At 31.1% G+C, this 24,712-nt stretch overlaps 3 protein-coding genes across 4 annotated transcripts; all 3 read right to left on the reverse strand.

The window, feature by feature from the left end:
* Positions 1 to 10,664: 10,664 nt before the first annotated feature.
* Positions 10,665 to 12,932, reverse strand: Eth (ecdysis triggering hormone). The gene is made up of 6 exons (XM_083044074.1): positions 12,924 to 12,932; positions 11,866 to 11,936; positions 11,528 to 11,712; positions 11,348 to 11,405; positions 11,181 to 11,274; positions 10,665 to 10,945 (listed from the first exon to the last, which is right to left on the reverse strand). The coding sequence occupies exons 2-6, from the start codon at positions 11,915 to 11,917 to the stop codon at positions 10,876 to 10,878; spliced, it is 459 nt and encodes a 152-aa protein (XP_082900200.1). The 5' UTR covers positions 11,918 to 11,936; positions 12,924 to 12,932; the 3' UTR covers positions 10,665 to 10,875.
* Positions 12,933 to 13,741: 809 nt separating this feature from the next.
* Sifa (neuropeptide SIFamide) lies at positions 13,742 to 15,401 on the reverse strand. 2 transcript variants are annotated; one of them, XM_083043786.1, is made up of 3 exons: positions 15,354 to 15,401; positions 14,569 to 14,722; positions 13,742 to 14,143 (listed from the first exon to the last, which is right to left on the reverse strand). In XM_083043786.1, the coding sequence occupies exons 2-3, from the start codon at positions 14,696 to 14,698 to the stop codon at positions 14,052 to 14,054; spliced, it is 222 nt and encodes a 73-aa protein (XP_082899912.1). In that variant the 5' UTR covers positions 14,699 to 14,722; positions 15,354 to 15,401; the 3' UTR covers positions 13,742 to 14,051. The 2 variants fall into 2 exon arrangements, with proteins under 2 accessions (XP_082899912.1, XP_082899913.1); XM_083043787.1 differs by lacking the exon at positions 15,354 to 15,401 and adding an exon at positions 14,918 to 15,053.
* Positions 15,402 to 18,638: 3,237 nt separating this feature from the next.
* Positions 18,639 to 20,702, reverse strand: LOC145939616 (uncharacterized). The gene is made up of 2 exons (XM_083044068.1): positions 20,521 to 20,702; positions 18,639 to 20,092 (listed from the first exon to the last, which is right to left on the reverse strand). The coding sequence occupies exon 2, from the start codon at positions 20,090 to 20,092 to the stop codon at positions 18,980 to 18,982; it is 1,113 nt and encodes a 370-aa protein (XP_082900194.1). The 5' UTR covers positions 20,521 to 20,702; the 3' UTR covers positions 18,639 to 18,979.
* Between the last annotated feature and the right edge of the window lie 4,010 nt (positions 20,703 to 24,712).

A 24,712-nucleotide genomic window follows, 5' to 3' on the forward strand; every position in this document is an offset into this window, starting at 1 on the left:
TATATATAATTATAATATTAATAATTATATATAATATATATATAATTATAATATTAATAATTATATATATATAATATATATAATTATAATATTAATTATTATATTGTAATTATAATAATTATAATTATAATTATAATAAATAAAACGAAATAATAATAATACGAATTGAAGGTAAAAGAACTAATAGGGAAAATGTACATAAATACATAATTAAACTAATAATAATTTTTAGTATTTTTGATAAATGCAAAATAAAATTGTTTAAAAAATATTTTTAGCATGAAGTATGAGACATGGAAAATAATGCATTTTTAAGTATACAATTAAGTTTTGATCTAATCGAAACTTTTCCACACAAACTGTTACTATTTTTTAATATAAGATATTTTTAAATATATTCTCATGTTTATATATATCAATAATCTATATAGTACTTTACGTATCCCCGCGTGTTTGTCCAGATTAATTTCTCTTAGTGCATAGGTAGGTGCAAGCGATCTCATCGATACTTGTCATAAACTACATAGAGAGAATTTTCTCTTAGAATTTATCCTGAAAATCATGGTAATTATGGGACAATGAGAATTTCTGTTTAATATTTATATATATTACAATAAAAATATAATAATATTTATTACAGTAAAATATAAAATATATGTTTGATTAATTTTGTTATGCAGTAATTTATAAAAATTAATCAAACATATTTTATACTTTATTGTAATAGATATAATTATTTTTATTGTAATAAATATTAATCAAAGAAATTCTCATAAAATTCTTTCCTTACTGTCCCACACATTGCCATGATTTTCAGGATAAATTCCAAGAGAAAATTCTCTCATAATAATAAGAAAGAAAGTATCATACACAGCAAATAACGACAGCGCGAGACAAGCGAGTCTCTTAATGAGCGAGTAACTAATTTCCGAGATAGGATCGCGGGTGCGACGTAATGATCCCGAATGGGTTTAGCACCCAATAAAAATGTGTAAATATTTGATACAAAAAACATGTCTCTCTTCGGGGGCCTCCTCGGTCCTCGGCCACCTTTGACGTAGCCTGTGAGCCACCACCGAGCGGGTCAACCGGTCCCCGATTCTTCGCGGCGGTCGACCTTTGTAGTCCGACCAAAACCTCGTTTGTGAAACAAGCCGGCTTACAGGTAACGCAAGACAAAGACCCCGTGTAGCTTGGTGAAGGGTATTTAGGGATTCGGTTATAATTGCTTTCGAGGTTTTTGGAGCGGTGATATCCTCCGGGGTCGCTCTCGATGCCGCTGTCCACGCGGCTTCGTTACGCTCGTTCGGCAAAGATGAATCGCTGTTACATGAAAGGTACCAAAGAGCTATCAGGTAGGACACGCGTAGAAACATGTTCGCAAAAATCGTACATTTTAATGCTATTTTAATCCCAGTCGAACAGAAGCCAGATTTTTTGAATTATATATTATATTAATATTATTATGATTTTTGTCTAAACTATTTTTGTATAATTAAGTCACTTTTTAAATGCCATAATATTTCAATTTTTCTTTATGGCAAGCTATTAATATAGAAATTATTAATGATAGAAATTATTGATACTGTTGCTTTAAAAATTTTATGAAACTAAAATTTTTCAGTCATAGTTTTTTACTCTCGAATTCCCTTAGTTTTCAAAGTCTTGTCTTACCTTCCTTTATGAGATGAACCCTTTTTCCTCTTTCGAGCGCCAGGCGCCAATGTTTCACGCCTTCTCATCGGTTGTTTTTTTTTATTTCGTTCCTTAAACTATAGTTTTGATGGTCTATTCTCTGTAATTCTGGATGTTGTAAGCTTCTTATTTTGTAAGTAATTATTACAAAAACGTAAAAGTTAATGATACGATTCTAAACTGTCATATTTTTGCAAAAGATTAGTAAATTAAAATAATGCTAAAGTTTTTCTAAATATGTGTAAATATTTTACACAATGTCAACTTCAATTTTAAATCTCTAAAACATCTATATCTTTTGTCTTTTTGTTTTCATATATAGTATATATTAAAATAAATATTTTATAGAATGGCACATATTTATGGTATGACGTTAACATATGTATGAAGCTTCGGATTAAAATATCGGACACTATATTAATAAAAATATCGCGCTGAAATAAATTATGTATCTTAATATATAGCTTCACATTGCTGTACTGTCTTCGCTCGTTGTCTTTTTCTTTGGTACTCATACGAGCCGAGTTTCTCTCTCTTTCATCTCTTTCTACCTTCTCACCTATCCACTTTGGTGCAAGTCATTCCAAAGTAATTTATAACCCAAAGGATCGGCTATATATATATATATACCATATATATAAACGAACCGACTAACTTAACTAAACGCCGTGCTAATTTCATTTAACGCCTATGCCTATAGGCATAGTATCTTGTACACTCACACTGGGGGGTTGTTTATCGAGTGGTCCTCATCTAAGTGTTCGGTCCATTCTTTTTTTCATTGATTATCACCTTTTTTCGATATCTCTTTATGAATGCCATTGTTTTATATTGCTGTCTTTGTTTTAAAAAGTTTATGAATATTCTTTTCAAATATTTAATTATCATTTTTAAATTGAATATTTATTTGCACACTTTTTGCGATATTTGAAAAATATTACGAAACGTTTTAATAACAATTCCAATAGCAATAACATAATATGCCTTATTTTAACATAATTTAGAAAAAAGAAAAATTAATTTAATTTATTTTTGTGTGAGATACAATAGGTCTTGTAGCAATCTCTTATCGTAAAAGCAAGTAAAGTCTTTTACAGCGCACAATTAGATCTCTTTCTTTAATATTTATTTGACTGAAAAAACATGGTTGGTTGGCGTGAAGATAATATTCTAGAGGTCTACAATCTCTTCATTCCTTTTTGGGCGGTTCTCTCGCAAAGACTTAGTGCTACTTCTCACGAGAAGCGAGAGGAAAAAAGGCGCAGCCGATAATTTCTTTCGCCACAGCAATGAAAAGCCGATTCGATGGCCTCATTAATGTCCAGTTTTATCGATTTGGGTTCGATATAAATTCTATGAGATGGCGTTCTTCTTTTTTTTTAAAGAGACATCATAGAAATGTGCGATCCGACACTTTGAAGCACACATTTCAGGAAATTACGACATGACCTTTCAAAGATTCAGTGATATTAAGAAATTAGTTCGGCTACTGCTCCATTCTCCTAAGAATTTATGAATCGATCAACGGACCGATTACTTTAACGATAATGACTTGTGTTTAGAAAACACAGATATTTAGGCATTTTATGATTTCCTCCTAAACAGGAATGATTTATATACCATTGTAGAGAAGATGTTGAGGAAAAAAGAATTATGACTTATAATTTCACTTTTATAATTCTGGGAAGAAACAAAATATATTTGCTTTATATTTAAAAAATGAAATTACTATTAAATAAATAAAGAATTGAGAAAAAATAAGATTTCTGAGTAACACGATTCTCAGTAGTGGGATGTTCAATAAATCTGGAAAGAGAGAAAGACGAACGTTTTCACTGACAATCCGAAATTAATGGCATAAATCGGACAGTAAACTCTAAAGAGGATCCCAACGCTAAATTGCCACTCCCTCTTCGAAATAATTACTCTTGAGAAAAGGGACCGACTTTCGAAGATTCTTCCTTTTTTTTCCCCCCTCGAAGGAAACGTCATCTTCGGAGCCATTTCCTGTCGACGACTAATGTGCCGAGTCAGGCACTGCGTTGCTCTCTTCCATTCATGTTTTTCACGGAACCATTAATTGCCCGCACTCGATAATATCAGTACGATAGCGTCCTCTCGCCCGTCATTTTCAAGGCCATCTCCAGATTTAAAAAGCTTCGAAGAAAGAGCAAGAAAATTACGGGAATAGAAAAATTGTGAAGTTGAACAACGTCAGAGACTCGCAAAGCCAATCGATAAAGAAATTGTTATAAATATTTTATTTTTATCAATAATAGACACATTTTATAGAATAACTTTCTCGTTTTATGACGAATTATAAAACAATTGTTTACATAAAGACGTTTTAAAATTCATAAATAAAATTCAGATTGGAATTGATAACATTGAACTATAATACTCGAATAGTACTTACGAATCGACTCACTTTCGTGAAGAAGGAAAAGGGGAGTAAGAAACTTATTTCAATATAATAGTAAAAGGCGGCAACTACGGACAATAAGAGAACAAGATCGACAGTAGCAGGAGTATCTTTCGATTCTGCAACTGAGGAGGCTCCATCTCAGCGAGAAGATAAAGGACGGTGATTGCTTCTTTTCCTTTTTTCTCGTTCTCTCATCGGATTTCTGCCTCTCTCTCTCTCTCTCTCACTCTTTCAACGGGAGACGTCGTGCATCTCCGCCGTCATTACACGGCATGACAAGGCGCCTCTCTCTGTTCCTGCTCTTCAACATCTCGCCACTTTTTCTGCTCCCTATTCTCGCGCCATGTCTTCTTCTTCACACGCTCCTGAACGCGTTACGCCGATGAGAAGACAACAGTTGAGATGCATAATGATCGTCGCAGGATGACACCTTGTATACGAAACGGCGACCTTTCAACCTTCTTTACGCAGTTCCATTGGATTCGATCGATGAGTCGCTAAGAATCAAGAGGATTCAGCAATTACACATCTCTATAATCTTCAAAGAGTCGATATCTCTTCTTAATATACTCGGTAACGAGATGATTGAATTATCACGAACGTTACAAAATTCCCTTATCACAACCAGATGATTACAAACGGATGATCCTGTAACGCGATTGGGATCAGCCCGACTTTCACATAAGTCTATCCGAAGGGAAGTCGGTTCCTGCACGCTTACAAGGTCCACACTTGTGCACTCGCCTAATTGATCCGCGGCTACCCGCCTGTTCTACCTGCTTGGATGAGAGGGCGGCACGCGGACAGAGGGACCAGCGAACAAACGGATACACGTAGGAGTGGAAGCCCCGAATCTACGGCCGCAGCCAAGTACCAGGAACTGGATCCTAACTGGTTGGTTGGCAACACATACGACCACATATAACGATTACGTGCTTTGGAAGAGGCGCCAGTTCCTCTCCCGTCCGATCCCTTCCGTCTTTCTCTCCCTATTTTTCTCGTACCTACTCTCGATTCCGGCGTTTTGTCGGAAATGAAGTCGCTCCCATTCAGAAAAGCCTACAAAGTTGGGATTTTCGATTCAATGTGTGTTACATAATGGATATAGATTGCAATATATCTTTCCATTTGTTCATACGTACATATTAAAACATGAAAAACGGTACAATTTTCATTTCACATTACATTTATTAAATTAAATTAACTAAACTAACATACATTCGAATCTTAATGCATGCAACAAATAATTATACTAAAAGTGCTGCGATCAGAGGTTACTGCAAGCGAAACATTTCCGCCGCGGTTTCTGCGCGTGGCAGAGCTATAGTCGCTTCTTTGTTCCTCCAACGGCATCCGGGCGGGACGCGAGATGTAAGAAACGGGAAGGAAATAGAGAATAAGGGAAAATTGAGAGATAGAAAAAGAGGAACCGCGAGACGGGGTCGGCAAACGCCAACAAGTTGGACGTAATGGGTCGCTCCGATCGGACGGTGGTCTTTCTCTCTCTCTCTCGTGAAGCTATACGGATCGAGGAGAGCGAATCCGTTGCATGCCACAAATTGGCTCAAATATTTACGCAATTGGCATGATAACCGCATTACGTGATTATGTACGGTTGTTGCGCGCGATCCCGATGCTCACCCTCTTGTACCATCATCAGCACCCTCCGCCTCCTCTCTCCATTCCTCCGTATCTTCCGCAGCCCACCTCCACCTCCCGTATAAACGGCAAATCAGGGTTATTAAACGACCGCTCGCGGGACACATGCATTGTTCGCGCTGGCCATGCAACTTCCGCCTCGAAGAACCTTCCTGCTAGCGTGACCCCTTCGCCCCGCGCCGTTTTTCCGCTGCGTTTCTCCGGCGGCCGGCTCCATTTTTTTTTCCTATTGCAGTCGGCTGTGCGATCATTCATTTTATTTAATTACGTTTGGCATTTGCAATGTTGAGATAAAATAAAATTTCGAATGTTAAGATAAGCGAAATCTACGTTAAAACATTGATGATCGGTGACATCTCTGTTGATTTTCTTCTAAAATAGTTTTATAACTACTTGTAAAAATGCATTTATCGCTTCAAATTATATTGATATTTAATTGCTGATATAATTATCTATTAATACGTAAATTAATTTTGTTAAATAACTGATCTTCTCATTTGAAGAAAAAAACACACATTTTATTACGCGCTTTGCAGAAAAATAAATTATTTTCGTAAATATAATTATGTGATAGATCAAGAGAATAGCTGCAACATTCACTCGCCTATAAAAGATCGCGTTTCTAACATATCATTTTCATTCCCGAATGGTGCAAAACATCAAGGTCAAAATGTAATAATCGGTCATTTGAATAGATTACTAAATACGACTGAGAGAAAATTGCCTCTCACGCATTGTACAGACTGCTGATTTAAAGTCAACGATGACTTGCATTGCATATGAAAACTGTCACCATGTGTCACCATTTTTTATTTTATTAAAATGTACGATTTAGTAACATTAACATCCATTTTACATTTACAGTGCAACGTGTTTAGATTAAATTATAGTCACAAAAATATATGCCAATTACCGACGAAAATAGATTTAAAGCGCTCAATTGCATTGAAACATACTCTGATATTAATTGCCAGAAAGAGCCAAATACAAAATTTAAAAGAAAAATACAATATTTGCTTAATAAATTACAATATCGATTATTAACAAATATAAATTGTTGAAATATACTTTTTCAAATTTATTCTAAATTGTACACGTTTTTAAAAATCGCAATATAACTCGATAAAAATAATTCAGCAATATCTCTCCATCGTCCCTAAGTCTTTTGGCGTCCGATGATTTCGCTCTTCGACGGTCGCTTCTTCGAAAATACAGTTACTCGGGGGCCGTCGATTCAACGTCGATCCGTTACATAACACTCCGTGGAAACGTTCGCTTCGTGTTGTTGGCTCGACTCGGCTCGGAGAGCGCGCGTTACGTGCGGTTTCCGTAAATTGCTACGTGCAAACCCGCGGCCGCTCCGCGTCTCTCGCGCACGACGTATAATAATAATACGTACCTACTCCGTCGACGTGTCGTGGCGGAATCGGTATACAGGTATCTCTACTTCGAGATGATGCATCTCTCGCGAAATAGGAGGCACGCCGCGCCGCGGGGGAAAAGATCGCGGAAAAATCGCCGCACGCGGAAATCGCACGTGGCCGAGGAGGAAAGCGAGAGAAAACATGGACGTTTCGTGCACGTGCGAATTATGCATAGAAAAAATTGGCGAGGATGAGGTTCTGTTAAAATAGCTTCGTGCTCTCGCGAATGTATATATGTATATGTATATATTCGGCGCGCAATTAGCTGAATTAAATAATACCCGGGATAATTATTTGGAAAGTCGGCGCGCGCACTGATATTAATTACAACGTAGCCGAGGGATATCTCGCGCTTCGGGAATTATATATCTATTATAAAAGCGAGGGAGAATAATAATTATTACGATTGAATAGTGCTTCGTCGCGACGGAGTGGATGCGAAGATTACTGTGTTTTAGAGAATTTATTATTTTCATGCATATCAATCTTTATATCATTGTTATTATCCATATAATAATCTTTACGAAAAATTAAATGTTTCTTTTATATGAATAGTTGATAAAGCTACTTGAGATAGGAAAGAGAAGACACTAGAAGATAATCTGCATCTTTCTACAACCGAGTAACTACTACCTAGATAATCGAACCTATAGTTGCATCAAATCACAAAACAATTGAAGTTAAGAGCTATACTTGCCTTAAAACGTAAACAGAGCTATACGTATAGCTATATTTAGCTAAAAGAAAGTGTAACTATAAGATATATACTTATATCTATATTGTGCATTCTCTAAACCTTCTGTTTGTTATATTTTTCATTATAGAAATTGATTGACAATCAGAAATTTCTTTCTCTTTTTCCGCAAATATATTTTGCAATAATTAAAATTAAGACAGAAAAGACCGATTGTGAGAGAGATAAAGGGGAGAAAAATTCTGCTTCCGATGTGATCTTATTGGGATTTAGGTCACTGTGGCAAGAGAGTGAATCGCCTCGCGGTTACCGCATAATAAATTAAAATTACCGGTTGCGGCGTCGGGACTTAAACACAAAGCATCCTTTAAAGGCAAGAATTATTGTAATTACAACAATTTATTGTTACGAGAAGCAACCAATAGTGCTTACATTTGATGGATCAATGGCGCTACCTAGTGATGTCTTCTTCAAATATATACATCAAAGAGGTCCGACTGGCGACATCTTGGGCTTCAACTTTGGACATCGTCGATATATTTTACATTGTGCAAAATTTAAAAAAAGTATATTTTAAAATACTATAAATTTTAGACAAATAATTGTCTTACTCTTATTTACATCTTGCATAACGTTACTGCGACACTTGAATAAAAAAAGTCACTAAATAAAATAAAAATGTCAAAAAGAGAAGAACCAATCAATAAAATCTAAATATTAAGATTTAAGAGTTGAAAAAAATATGAACATTATATATTTTTTAGAAACTTATGATAAATTAAATATTACAAATAAAGAACGCACATACCAAAGAAAAAGAAAGGAATAATCTTTCCTTTTGACATAAGAAACGTGCTAAAAGGAATGATGGAAATTCTCTCAGAAGAATTCTATCGATTTGGCTTGAAGCTAAAACTGTTATTTTTCTCGTGATACAAGAACCGGAAGAAAGTTTATCGACGGCAGATGCAAGGAACATTTATCTCGCGGGAGTCGAGATGTGGGACGACTCTTATTCTATCATCTTCCATCGTCGCGGTCCAGTCCACCTACGCGCAAATCGTTATGTGCTAGAAATGATCACGTGAGCAAGGAGAGATTCTACCCCTTCATTATCATAACCGCTTCTATCCCATACGGGGTCTAAGTTGGCTCTAATAAGGAGCGATCGTGACGACCGGAGGAGGCCACGCGTTTGCTTTCATGCGAAAACGCCTCGCTGTATAGATCCACTTTCCACTTTCTTATTTATCTATGCTAGTTATTGCCATATCCATCATTCCCCTTCTCTCCGTCAACATCTTGTATAATTTACATTAAATAATACCTCGAGATGGTACGCACAGATATACCGTTGAGAAGATACGGAATTACACATTTATGTTTCGGTCTTCGTGCTTGCTTTGGCAAAACATCATTAACGTCCTATTAATGTGCAATTTTTTTATATTAAGATATATTATTTTATATTAATATTTTTTATATTACTTGAAAATTTATATCTGATATCATTTACGGAAATATTCCAGTGATATCTTCATTCCATGTGTCATACTTCATGAAAGTAGTGAAATAAATGTTTAAACATGACGATAATGTATATTGAATTAATTGAATATTTAATATACAAAGACAAATATTTTTTTTTCTTTAATTGCCTCGTAGAAGCGGATAACAAACACAGGTTTATGCTATAATATAATTAAGGCATATTTATGACAAGTGTTGCGAAAGAAAAATACGGCAAGAAATTGCATATATTTATTCGTTTATTTATATACAAGGGATTTTTTTTTTATCGCTTGAGCATATATTTCTTGCTTCGAAAAGCTGCGTGTATTTGAAAAAAAAGTGTCAAGACCAGGTTTCACACAAATGTTGTTTGCCGACGTCACGAGAAATAAGGATAGCTTTACCTTTCGAAGTGTTTAACTTATAGAGTATCGATTGCCATATCTCTCACACCAGGCTGTCCGTTCCATTTTATTACATACTCAGCTAAATTATATCGATCTTCTTTCGGTTGTTACGTTTTTTTGGTAATGTTACCGCAAATTGTTATTTGTCACATCTGTAATTTCAGCGAACAACTGTCATGCAAGATATCTTGCAGCGAAAAAGCTAGCTCTTCGTAAATATCGGTTTGATTGCACTGGAAATTTTATGAAAATAGCAGAAATTGCAGATACTTGTACAAAACATATTATATGGCCTAATTAAATAAAACATAAGATGGGTTAAAAATTTATAAAATTTATTGCATAAAAATCTTATAGACAAAAATTTGGTAAAAGTTTGAAAAATAATAGAAATGTTACTGATTGTGAGACATGATTTTAGAAACACACATTTTATGCATTTAATTAAATAAAACTTTTAAAAATTACTTATAAAAATTGTTATAATTTTTTATGTTTATATCTATAAATAATATAATAGTATAATATAATAAATAATTAAAATAATAAAATAGTTGAAATGAGAATTAATAACGCTACGTAAAAGATGTGAAATTAATCATAATAAAAAATTATTTAAAACTTATTAGAAATAAAAGAAGATGCAAATTGTGAGATTTTTTAGAAAATCTTTAAATTTTATTGTTATTCAGATAAATTTTAGTAAGAACTATTACTATATAAAGTTTGAATACGAAACGTATTAAGAACACTTCCGCCTTTTGAACAGCTAATTTATTTTCTACAAATTTTTAAATTTTATGTAGATATTACTATTACTACATTATATCATCATAAAAAAAATTGACTTAATTAAAAGGATTAGTTGTTTATTCAGAATTCTCTCGATACACGAATTCTCTTCAAATTTAGCACAAAAAGAAGAATGGAAGCGAAACACAGTTTGTATTTAAGTATTTAGTATTCTTGATTATTTCCCATAACCACAGTCTAGCAAAGACCATATAACGATATTAGCATTTATCGTTTCCAAAGCGATGAAGAATTGCTATGTCTATACTATTTTGCTTGCGTGGTCACTGTTCCAGTTCCAGTTCTTTTCTTCCTCTGCCAAATTTCGTTCTCGATACTAAACAAATTAAACATTGTTGAACATTAACATAATATCATAACATTCCAAAATGTGTTAAAATAATTATATAAAACCAAAAATATATTTTTTTAAATAATGGTCTTAAATAATAAGAGATATATTTCTTTTAATAAACTGTAATATTCTTCGAAGTATTGCAGATTATAGCGATTGCAAGAACACAAACATATTTTTGTTTTGTATAATGTGATTTCTTTATAATCAAACTTACTCATCGCCATCCCTAGAATATCCGGCTAATGTTCGCCATAATTCTTTTGGCCCTTCTATCGCGAGAGGAAAGTTTTGCCAGGACCATTCTTGCGCTAATAATAAAAAAAATCAACATCAAAAACATCAAAACATTATATATATGAAAAAAATATCAATCAATCTAACCTTTTGGGGGATAATCTATGCGCCTTTTATTTAAACCAGAATAAGTATCTTGCTGATCCTACAACGATAGATAATTAATTGATTTAAAAAGCAGAAATTCAAAGATATATACGATATATCATAAAGAAAAAAAATTATAATAATCTCATAAATTCTAATAGAGAAAAAGGGGATATTTACCTGAATATTTCTACCAATCCGAGGAATATGCTTTTCGGCTTTGTAAAAGAAATTTTCGAATCTTCCGCTTCGGCCAACTCGTGGTAACGTTGGTATCTTGGCAATTTTCAAAAAGAACGCCGGAACTTCGTCCGCCTTGGCAACATTTTGACAGATCAACAACATGATCACTCCAAGAAGAGAAGCTGAACATACGAAAATAAAATGTGTTAAACGTTTTGACATTAAAAGAAATGAAGAAAGATCACTCTTCAGATATATCATGCGTAAAAATGAAAATTTTATTTTCACGAATACGAAAACTTGCGAGAAGATGACAAACAGATCGATCAATTTACCATGGAAGAAGACACCTCCGATCCGCCGAGTATGAGATCCCCGCACCGCCATCCCGAGAGAGTCGCGGAATCTGCAATGAATCAAAGGCAGTTCAGACCTCAAGAGCAATTTCGCCCTTGGGACAGCACATCACCTATTACGCGCCTCAGAATCGAGCGCAACGATTATTTCGGCAGGTGAGCGCGTGCCAATCGACGTGGCATTCTCGATCACAGTCGGCGCGTAAATGAATCCTGCCATAGAATCCTGGCCGAGGGTCCCGCGGGAAAAAGATGCGAGTCCCGCGGGCGTTCGGTGAGCACTGAGAGATTTTTCGCGCGTATGTACGGCTTCTTCCATTATCGTCAAGAGTGGATCGGTGTGCTCGAGGATTGTGGGCGAGGGAGAAGTTTGCACACGTCGAGAAACCCCATCGCATTTGAATCAACCCCGCGCTCTGTTTGTCCTCCAAACGCGGAACACGCGCGAGAATATTTAACTGCGCGTCGCAAGTAAAATGTATTCTATAGAACGCGGATACGTCGTGGGACGTTAAGGAGAATGTTTGACATACTGAGATGTATTCGGCTATTGAATTCGGGTAAGAGTAAATAGCATGGATAAGAATTTCCGAAATCACTAACGCGTGATCGATAACGCGCCTTGGGGACTAAGATAGTTGTATATGGAGAGAGATGTAAATTTAATCTTTTTAATAAGTCTCTCTCTTTCGAGACAGTACGCAACAAAATTAAACTCTCTCGAAACTTGAAAATAATTCTCTTTAAATAATTATGATTAATGTATAACATATATATTTTCATTTCAATTACAAACTATAAAAATATTTTTCAATTATAATTTCCAAAGCATTTTTCGTAAAATAACGTAGAGAGCACATGCCATATATTCAGATATGATATTTGCTCTTTTATCTCAAAATCTATCAAGAAGATATCGATTATTCTAATTCAAAGACGTAGATATAATGTTAGAAAATCAGTAGATCTTATTTACGAGAACAAAAATAATAAAAAGATGAATTATTACGTACAATCACGGATAAAATATTGCTTACCTGCAGATAATTTGGACGTACTGAACTTAACTCGATTAAGATCCGCATATTTATACTGGATTAAAGAGTAATTAAATATTTAGTTCATGTGCATCTTGTAAATGAACACGTTTGTAGTATTCAATAGATTGACTCTCTGTTTTTATCAGCGGAAAATTTATCGTCCGCAATGGCTGATGTTTTAACGTAGTACACGAAACATTACATTGTGCATATTTCCTACTGCATTGTTAATATATGATGCACACATATCGATTCCTTTCTAAATATAATTAATACTGCTATATCAAGTAATATAATTTAAAATCTTCAAAAATTATAATAATTAAATTTTTTCTTAAAAATATATCACTGCAGTTAAGTAATTATAAGTCTTTTTATGTATAAATATAAAATATATTTTTTTACTTCAAAAGTATTATAAATTACATATGCACAATTAAATAAAATATGTGCCAATACTTTTCCAGTCAATTTGTATGCGGCTTTTTCAGCCACAGACACAATAGACAATAACCCTTATCCAGACAGGTGAATAGTATGTGCTTTCCATACTAAACCTTTCAATCTACATTTAAAGAGGTTTCAACGAACTCTTACGATCATACAAATTATCCAAACCAAAGATTCTGTTAAATAAATTATTATTCTTATTGTCTGTCTTTAATTAAATTCTCTGGCAAACGATATCTTATAATAATTTAAAAATTGTTTGTACATATTATTGTCTAATGAAGAAAAATTAAAATTAATATTAGCTATCCACGCACAAATAGTGAAATGGGAGATCAAAGGAAAAATATTAAAAATAATATTAATTAGCTTCTGAAATCATCATATTTTATTTATGATGCTTCTAATAAACATAGCTAAATCGTGTGGAACTTTAAATACTGTAAATACAATAATAAATATAATACAAAGTAAATGTAATTACAATCTTGTTTAAATATAAGTTTACAACTAGATATGGTGAGAGGCATAATGCAACTATTAATGATAGAGAACAGTGTGACTCAAGCACACGATTATAAATGCCTTTACAGGAGAGCTTGATTATTAATTACATTATTTCATTGTTCGATCAGTCGGCGAAAGTGGTGAATCATCTCGGTCGGTTATTCATCCTCAGTTGGATTCTTGACGAGATACCCAAGCGGTGCATGTTTCGCTGGCGACTTCACAAATAGCTGACAGAGCACGGCTGATAAATTCGTAATCTGAAAATATTATGATGAACGATTTATTATAAAAAATTAGTGGCGCAAAACAATTCTAAATAAATTCCAATCATTTTTAAGCAAAAGAAAAAAAAAAGATAAATAGATTGTAAAAAATATGTTACAGTAAGAAATATATTATAATAAGATTTTTTAATAATTATTGTTTTGTTTTAAAATTATAAAAGACATTAAATAAAAATTAAAGAACACAAATCCGATATATTTCAAAAGACTTTTATGGTGTAATAAGAAATATGTTCAGATGATATTCTTATAGTTGAATGCAGACAGATAGAGTTGGCTTTACATTTTCTTACAATATATGTAAATTTTATGAAAATAAAAATTTATTTTGTAAAGTTAAATTTTTTAAAGAATATTTTACTAATCAGAATTATTAATACAATTAATATTATACTTACCAGTTACAGCGTTGGATCGTTTTCCAAATATACTACCATTGAAGGGTGGTTTTTTGTAGGCAGCATCTACGCTGAAGGCGAAGATTACCACGATAATAGCGAGAGCGAAAGTAAGACGGATGGAAATCATGCCGACGATTTGGTTTGCTTCCAACTAATATAAGAACAAAATAAAAAGTTCTTATTGATATATAATTTATAATTCTGGAAACTTAAATAACGATTATCACATTCCGTCTATTTATGTAATGGAATTAATCATTATTGTCTTATAATTGCGAATAAGCGATAATAAATTTCTAAAATATTCACATTGAATAAATGTCTACACGAAAAAGAAAAAGCTTACTTGCGAACGAAGAAAACTCGCTTGATTCTTAGACGATTTCTAGTCACTGAATGTTACAAACGAGGCAAAAGCGACGAGCTTTTATACTTGAGAAACCTACTCGAAGACAAATGTCTCCATCAAACGCAGTCAACCTACATTATTTGCAAGTAACGTCACGAATTGGTCCAACAGTGATATTGATTTGTCGTAAAATATCAAAATTCATAATATACGATGATGACCAGTTTGCGCGGAGAAACATTACAAAAAGTATATTGAAAACTTAGAATATTTAGAATTAATTAAAATCGTAAATATTCTTTTCGCAATATCTAAATAAGTTTACATTCTTCTATAAAAATAGTAAATATATTATGTGGAAATAAAGATAAAAGAGATATAATGCAGATCAATAGCTACTGCACAATTAAAAATATGTCTATAATACTTTCACCTGAATAAAAGTGTTGTATCCGAGAAGTGGATGAAGCTCGACTGATGCTTCGACGACTGGCTTGGCTTTTATAAGAGAATACTTGCACTATAGAGATGCACTGTGTGATATAAAAAAGACAATAAGCTATCAGAGAGTGTAATGCAATTGAGGACCTTTCTGATTGCCTTTTACTTCAGGGAAATAGGATTGCTTACTAAACTATGCATCGAAAATCATAACGCAATCACATGGACAAAGATCAATATCTGCACAACATTTTTCATTAAATAATTGTAAAATAAGTGACTGTAAAGTACATTGTGTGTATATTGTTACTAATATGTTTAAATTTCATTATTTTATTATGAGAAAATGTAAAGCTAACAATAGAATCATTAAGTAATTTCTTACCTAACATAATAACATTTTGTTGATTACATCGATTTTATCATAATTTTAAAAAGATATAATATATTAAGAATAAAAAAAAGTATATAAAGTATTTCTCCCTTTTTATTATTATCATTTAGGCCATTAGTTTAAAGGATATCTTTTAATTATTTTTAATAATAAAATTATAGAAGATTATTGTTACACGACAGGTTATAATAATGCTTATTAAATAAATGCTTTTTTTTTAATTATTTAAAAATATTATCAACAAGTGCTATTTTTTAAAAAAGTATATATCTATTGCTGTTATATTTTCTTTGAATGTTTACATTACTATCAGTTGATACAAAATTTCTGCTCTTTCAATGAACAGTACGAACGAATATAATCAATACTTTCAAAGCATTTCAGAAAAGGATTATTTCGAATGTTGATAATATTGTATAAATTTATTACATTACCATTATTCATAAAATACTTCATTTTTATTAACAAAGTAATAATATTAGAAGAGTAGAATTTTCGGAATTTTTATTGCAACAAATCTTGTGTTATTATATATATGTTATTTATGTATGACAAAGCATCAAGTATACATTACATGTTTTTGTCTCATATGTACATAATTTACATTCTTGACATAAATAGTATAAATATAATTAGAATCATGATTTAAGAAGATCTAAACTCTAAATCAGTATTTCGAAAACTTTTTACATATCTTATTTATTTTGCTTCTAAATCTTTTAAATTATTAATAGAGTATTGCTCGCATATTATTATATCGCATATAATCATACAAAGAAATTCATTTTTATATAAGTTTTGTATATTTAATAGATATTTATAAATATTAAATTTGACATTCTTCTCATATATTCTGTTTCTGTTTTATATTATTCTAATACAGATATACAGAGTATCTGATAAATTATCAGATACCTTGTATATTCATATTAATATAATTGATATTTACAAATTTGATGTACACATATAATTAAATAATTATATGAATATTATATAAATACGTAATTAAATAATTATCTTAATATAATTTATATATTACGACAAGATAAATATATATATATATATATATATATATATATATATATATATAAAGTTTATTATAGCCAAATTTTAATCACGCTCTCGATGATCGATCGCTTTTATATGCGGAAGTACATAATACATATTCATTGTGTATATATACATGATGGACGTTATAATGGTCACATTCTTTCTAGGCATTCGATAAATAACTCTCGGGTATTATATTAAAAAATTTATAGAATCGATGAAGAATGCGTTTATATCGATGGATAAAATCGAAAGCACAATACGATTGAAAAAACATCGTACAGGCATACTAAAATCTACGTCTTATTGTCATGTCACAACTTTTTCTTTCGGCACGATATAAACAAATACGTCGCCGACTAATCGCTGTATTGATGTATAACCACATTTCTCGCGATAATAACTGTTCGATCAGGCAATCAAAGACGATCGACGACGTATTGATGTCGGCTACCATGCCGATACTTATTGCACTAAACAATGAATAATTATCTAATCCAACGAATGTTATATATTTTACATCTCGCTCCCTGCTTATAATATAATATATCATCATATAAAGCGGTTGCTGTACCGCCGAATATTGTTTCGAACTACAAAATTGGAAGACGTGGATTTTGTTTCGTCGTTCGTATACTCGCGGTTAATTATGTACTTTACTTCTTGTATAAAAGTTATCGGTTTTGCTTTAGGTAAATTACGTACATAGCGCGACAATGCACGTTGCATATCGTACGCGCATATAAATAGATTTTATTGCATAATACACATATCACACATTGATGTTCCGTTCACACGTCGCAAGTTTGTCGATTGGATCTATTAACATAAATGTAATTAATCTAATTCTCTCTCAAAGAATTGAAATTTTATTTGCAATTCTATATATATAATACACATACATATATCAATAAACTTCTATAAAATGATTAAATCTTTATCGTGTGCGCGCATGATATTCTTTATTATTATAAAAATTGTTTATTAAAAGATTTTCATAAAAGATTAATATGCAAAATATAAAATATACATTTTTTTTTGTTTAGAATACAATCGAAACGTAATGTGTTTTAATGTGATAAAATTATGCTATGAAAATGTAATAATATAATTTTTTGGAGTGCAGTCATATTACTTTCATTATTAATCGTTTATTAACATGCTGTAATAGTAATGTAAACATATATAATGATATGAATAAAACGTATTTAATACATATCTACATATAATATCCGCTTTTTGTTGCATTACTATATTTCTTTAGAAAAATATACATGTTATTTGAGAACAAACCCGAGAATTATGTGTCGGGATTGATAATGAAAATTTATTTGTATTTTCTACATATCGATCCTACATATAGATCGGAATAAAGTATAATGCGATAAAGTATAATGCGAATCGTGTGAACTGAACCTTGTGTAGAATTCTTAAGCCTAAAGCGATTATATCCATGTTAGACAGTAAGCAAAATCTTATGTTTTGTATTATTAACTAAATATTTCGCAATTATAGCTTATGTGTTAATAACATATCAAGCGTTGTGTGGCATAATTTAGTATATTTAATTTATGTAATGTAATTTATTTTATTTACTCTCTCTCTTTTATTTCTAATAGATATTTTTATTTCGATTTTATCCAAATTAGCTATACGCAGTAACAGTAAAAATATAAATACATATAAATACATATAAAAATATAAATACATAATTTAAAATAAAAAAGTATAAATCGTATATATAAAAAGTAAAGCAGATATAAAAATATGTATATAATAAATAGCAAATCTCTTTTTTTTTCTTTTCTTTTCTTTTTTTTTTTTTTTTTTTGACAAAAACGAAATAATTACCAATATATTTGACGCTCTGTAATTATTATTATATAATGCTATCGAATGAAATGTTGTTAACATTTAATAACAAATTCTACAACTCCTAAAATTACGCATATCATATAATCTTACATTTACTGAATAATATTTTTTAAATTTATTTAACTTAATTATTTATAAATACGGAATCATAGATAAATTTCTCAATCCAACTAACAAAAGTAAATTGTACATGCTTTAAATTATCATTTCTTTTTTACAAATCTCTCCGATTACGGCTAGAATTGGTTTAAACATAACGGATCACCATCGTCCGATTAATCTACGCAAGATATGCAAATTCAACTTACTTGCTTTTTTAAGTATTTAGCACACTTGAATTTCATGAACTCACAGTTGCACGTGCCCCGATAATTAGGACGCTCACATTTACGCAAGCAAAATTCGCATTCGTCGTTTTCCTCGTCCGTTGAAATTTCGTCCCCGTTGACGGAAACAACTGACTCATCCTTTTCATCCTCTGCCGGTTTTTTATCTTCTTCTTTAAAAAATTGTTTAACTTCTTCTTCTTTTTTCTCTTCATCCTTTTGAACGTCCTTTTCCGATTCTTCATCGCCATTTACGGGTATTAACTTTTCATCCTTTTGAACGTCCTTTTCCGATTCTTCATCGCCATTTACGGGTATTAACTTTTCATCCTTTTGAACGTCCTTTTCCGATTCTTCATCGCCATTTACGGGTATTAACTCTTCATCCTTTTGAACGTCCTTTTCCGATTCTTCATCGCCATTTACGGGTATTAGCTCATCTTGAGTTGCTCGTTTTTGACCGTGATGTTCTTCATCGCGTTGTTTTAGATTTAGAGGCTCTCCAATGCCATGAACGGGTTGTACATCTAGATCGGGTCCTGGAGTAGATCTGCTTGCGTTCGGGTAGCAAGAGCCAAGTTTTCCTGGCGAGTACAACTCAGTGTCGTTCAACAACTCTTGGTGAATTTCACATATGATGACCATATCGAGAGGTGAATCTGAGATCGTGGTGAGGATGTCGTTCGCCAGTTCCTTCACCAAGAACTCCATCTTCCAACCATCGTTAAGGCGGATAGTATTCGGGCTCAAGGGTGTTAAAGCTTCACAGTAACATCCCAAGTTCGCTCCGAGCGACGACCTCAGAGCGAAACAATTAACTTCCAAGGAAACTGACAACTCGCGATTGCACAGTTTCAAGCAGTTGCTGGTAAGAACCCACGCCTGATGCTCTTGGCTGTCAGACTGAAGCTTGCAGTCCACCTTGGGATATCGAGGATATAGGGCCGGATCCCGCTCTCGTTCGGACTCGGTCTCTGCTCCGGGGTTGCAGATGAGAGCGCAGGCGTCCACCACGAGAGGCTGCGGCATGCTTGCGGCGCGGCCCACCAACGCCAACAGGAACACCCAGCAGAATGTAGGCGTCATCTGAAAATGATGGCTAATCAATATTCTGAAGGGGATGTGGGACTCTGCGTTCCGAGCGCGTCGGAAGGGATCGGCGCATACACGGCCAAGGAGGAATTCCTCGAGTTTGACCGCACTCCCGCGAATATATTCGAGAAGGATGAGACGAGATTCTGTAGGCCGTTGTGTAGGATAAAGATAGAATACGGAAGAAGAAACAATTTTGCGTTATGTGTAGGATTCTTCATATAATTAACGTTTATCGATGTGGATGTGTATGCGTATCGAACGTATATAATTTTAGAGTCGAATTTTATTTCACACAGAACATCCTGATTTCGCGAATATTATTATAATAGGGAATAATTTCACTCTCTTGAAATCGATGAGTATCGTTTTATAAAAGATGTTTTTAAAATATAATTAATTTTTCAAGACGTTTTACTCACTTTGAAAGAAAAAGAAGACACACTTTTCTTCGAGTTATAAAGCCTCTTGTTTGCAGTAGAATTTTATAGAAATGTTTAGAAAATTCACAATAGTGCGGTCTTGAGACGATTCTATTAGTCTTGATTTCACTTTGAAAATTTTGTCGAACGTGACTTTTTTCTACACTTCACATCGAGGTCTCAGACGCAAGTATCCATTCCGGCACACAGCCTGATGGTTTTATAGTTTCAATACTAAGTAGGGCCGTCTTTAGCGTTGACAGAGCCCGACGCAACGATATATATTTGGCGTTTTCTTTTTCTTTTTATCTGTAACGATTAACTTTTCTTGTACATATATTCTTTAACGAGCAAGAGAAAGAAATTTCATTGATTTTAATTAAGATTCAATAGTTTAGTATCCCCTCTACATACGAAGTACTAAAAAGAATTTACTAAGAATAATTATATTTTCAACATAATGATTATATTTAATAATTTTGTATACTTATTTGAAACATTAATAGAAATTAGTAGATGCTGGTAGATGATAGAGATTTTATATCAAAATTGATATACAATTTTTAAGATAGATATATATATTCTCTACATACATATTTAACATATTTTCTCTACATGGCATATTATAAGTTATAGCATTATTTATATGATGTTTAAATGTATATATAAATATATATATAAATATATATATATAATCCAATTATTTTATTCTAGAAGAAAAATATCAATTTTTGGACTCGGCGCCCTCAAGTTGACGCCTAGTGTGAGATATCTTTCGCACAGTCCTAAAACCGTTGCCGATTCGACTTGTTAGTTAAATCATAACAGGTACTGTTATTGCTTGCTACCACAAAGAAAAAAGGTCGAGAAGAGTCAATTTCGACCAGAACACAATTGTTGATATATAATATATAAATACTTAAATGATACGTTAATACTTAAACGAAATAATAACGTAACGATAGTATATAAATTGTTCATACTAAAAATAATTATTGAAGTAATAACCATAAAAATGCTAAATATTTTGATTTGCTTTAAATCTCTTGTTTAATTGACAAATAAAGTTACAAAAAAATATTATATCCTAAAGAGAATGCCTGTTATATTTCTCGAAAACTATAATCGTAACAGCTTCTTGAAAACATAAAACAGGAAATATTTACGCACTGTGTCGTGGTTATAATTGTCTCTTTTCTAATTATTGATTTTTAATATTGAAGAGCTTTTTTATTTTCTATATACAAAAGAAATATAAATATTTCTCTTTAACATTGCTAGAGAGTAATAGAGCAATAGAAACTTCTGATGTAGATAAGAAAAGTATTAATAATTTGGAAAGGAAATCTGTTTGAAAAGATACACTACAGCTGTATATGTATGTGTGAATTAATCAACCAGTATAATAATGTTAATGATTTCGTAGATTTCGTAATGTTCTAATTATTTTAATTAAAATAATTAACAATTGTTTTAATTAAAATAATTAGAACATTATTTTAGTTATTAATTGTATTATATATTGTAATTTGTTATTGTAATTTTATCATATCTTTCATGTCTGTGCATATTTCACTTGATACATTGATTCTGAATTTAATTTTATCGATAATGACAAATTAAATTTATAAGAATATATTGAACACACGTGAGAAAAAGGAAACAATTTTTTAAATATATATTTAACAATTTATTTATATTTTGTTTCTATTCAGTTATGTTATCTATTATATTTTATTATATTGTTCCCCATTATTTTATCTTTTTTTTATTATAAATGTAATATTGTACAATAATTATTTATTATTATTTTCACTTTCTACAATTACGAAGGAACATATCATAAATCGAAAAGGTAACTCATCTTTATTTAGATACGATATCTCTATTTAGATACGATTCACAATAACATAACACTCTCGTTTGCTTCAATTCGTTCGTTTCAAAGTTTAAAATTGGATGGTTTAAAATTAAACGATACATTTTTTGCTGTTTTGGCATATTTTGCTGTTTGAATTGTTGATTGCCAAAGTATTTATATCGCAGTAATACTTGTCCAGTTAAGATACATAAAGTCTAATCATATTTAATCACATCTAATTATATCTAATTACATTAGTTTAAATCGTATTGCACAAATTGTGATAGAGAATAACATTTTTATAATCCGTATTGCTACTAATCTATTAAAAATTAAAAATTAATAACCTATATATATATATATATATATATATATATATATATATATGAGAGTATTAAATTCTCAAAAACATATATTTTATTTTATTTAAAAAAAATTATAATTTATTTTAATTTATTTTCAAGCGACAGAAAAGAATTTCAACATAATAATATACGAAAATTGATAAATATTTACAATAAATACAAAAGTAAGCAATGAAATAATTCTGAGTAAGCATATTCAATAATGTAGATTAAAACGTGTCAGAAAAATTAAATTTCTTTGAAGTTTATTTCTCATTTCTTCATTATTATAATTTTTTTATTACTTAACTTTTCTATTTTGAAATGCATAACTGTTAGATTAGTTTTGCTATATATAAAGATATAAGATAATTAACTTTTCTTATATTTATTTTTATTATAAAAATGGCTATAAATTGCATTGGTTCTCTTAAAGAAATTGTTAAATTTTGTAAATTATATGTAATATTTATTGCCTAATTTTTATGATTATATGTAATATTATATTTAGATCTGAAAACGATTATGTCCATAAACAAAAGTAAATCTTTATGTCTTATATTTTTACATAATTATTATTCGTTACCTATATACATGATTTTTATTTTCCTTTGTCAATTATAATAAATTATTGAAAAAAAATGCATAAATTATAAAAAATTCGATTACTTGCATTAAATAGGTAGAAAAATATTTTTACAGATAATAAAAATCTCTTAACAAAATAAGATAAAATATGCTTATTCAATTGTATGAGAAATATATACATTAAATATTTTCAATCTCATCTTAAAATACTGCCCATACAATATTTCATTCAGAATATAATATATTACGTTCGGCATATGTACTTTATTAACTTTTTGTGAAAATAGTATAAAATTAGAGTTTGTAAATCTATAAATAAATAAATAAATAAATTGTAAAATTAAATTCGGTATATATTTTATTAAGACACACGCATATAGAATATTAGCGAAACATTAAAAATTATTAAAAGCAACATTAATTAATTACAAAGTAAGAATTTAATATATAATATATTTAATGACTTATATAAAATAAAATATAATATATAAAATATTATAAAATATAAAGTTTAATTATTAAAAAAAATTTATCGATATTCATCAGAGAACGGAATGTATTTTCGCCTGGAAAAGAAGCTTTATAATGTTTGGAAAACAACAATGACAGACCGTAGCGTAAGTCAGTAAAATATTGCCGACAAATTTTCAATAACAATATATCTTACATGGTAAATCTCTTTTCGAACGCGGAACAGAATGTCAATTCAATTTAAAGTTTTTCAGAAGATGAAGAACAGGAAGTTTGTCAGCATCTTCATGGCTGAGTTATACTCCTTGAAGAGTGGAAAGTAGACGGGTGGATGCGGGATCGATGCTACCCGTGATTCCATTAAATCGACCGACCTATTCCTCTCTCCCTTTCTCTGTCAGCCATGGTAAAATAACTTAGATCCCTTCTTAAAATACAGTCACTTTAAGTTAATAGTTACTATTCAGGGAAACTTCATTCTAAAGCTTTACAAGCGATAATAATATTCTTTTTGCTGATATGTCATGACAAATGAATCTGTGCGAATTGCAAAATAATTTTAGGAAGTATTTGTCTTTTATTTGTCTCAAAAATTTGTAATTGCAGGTATTTAATCATTTTGATTTATAATAACAATGACTTTATGGTTCTGAATTAATTTTATGAGTATTTTATATATAATATGATATTTTAGACTTAGACGAATTATTTTAATAATAGAGTTTAGAAGATTGAAAAATTTTGTTATGATAAACATGTATTATAAAGGTTAAAAACTTAAGTCGTTATCAAAATTCATTTCAGGCAAATTTTATTTTATCATATTATTCATATTTATACAATGATGGTTAATCAAATATCTAAGTTAAAATTTTAGCAGAAAATGTTAAATTAATAAAAAAATAAAATTTTTTTTTTATTATAAATA

This window comes from Prenolepis imparis, unplaced genomic scaffold (assembly GCF_030444845.1).
Source record: "Prenolepis imparis isolate NDT839.2.m4 unplaced genomic scaffold, iyPreImpa1.0 SCAF_8, whole genome shotgun sequence".
NCBI classification, from domain to species: Eukaryota; Metazoa; Arthropoda; class Insecta; order Hymenoptera; family Formicidae; genus Prenolepis; species Prenolepis imparis.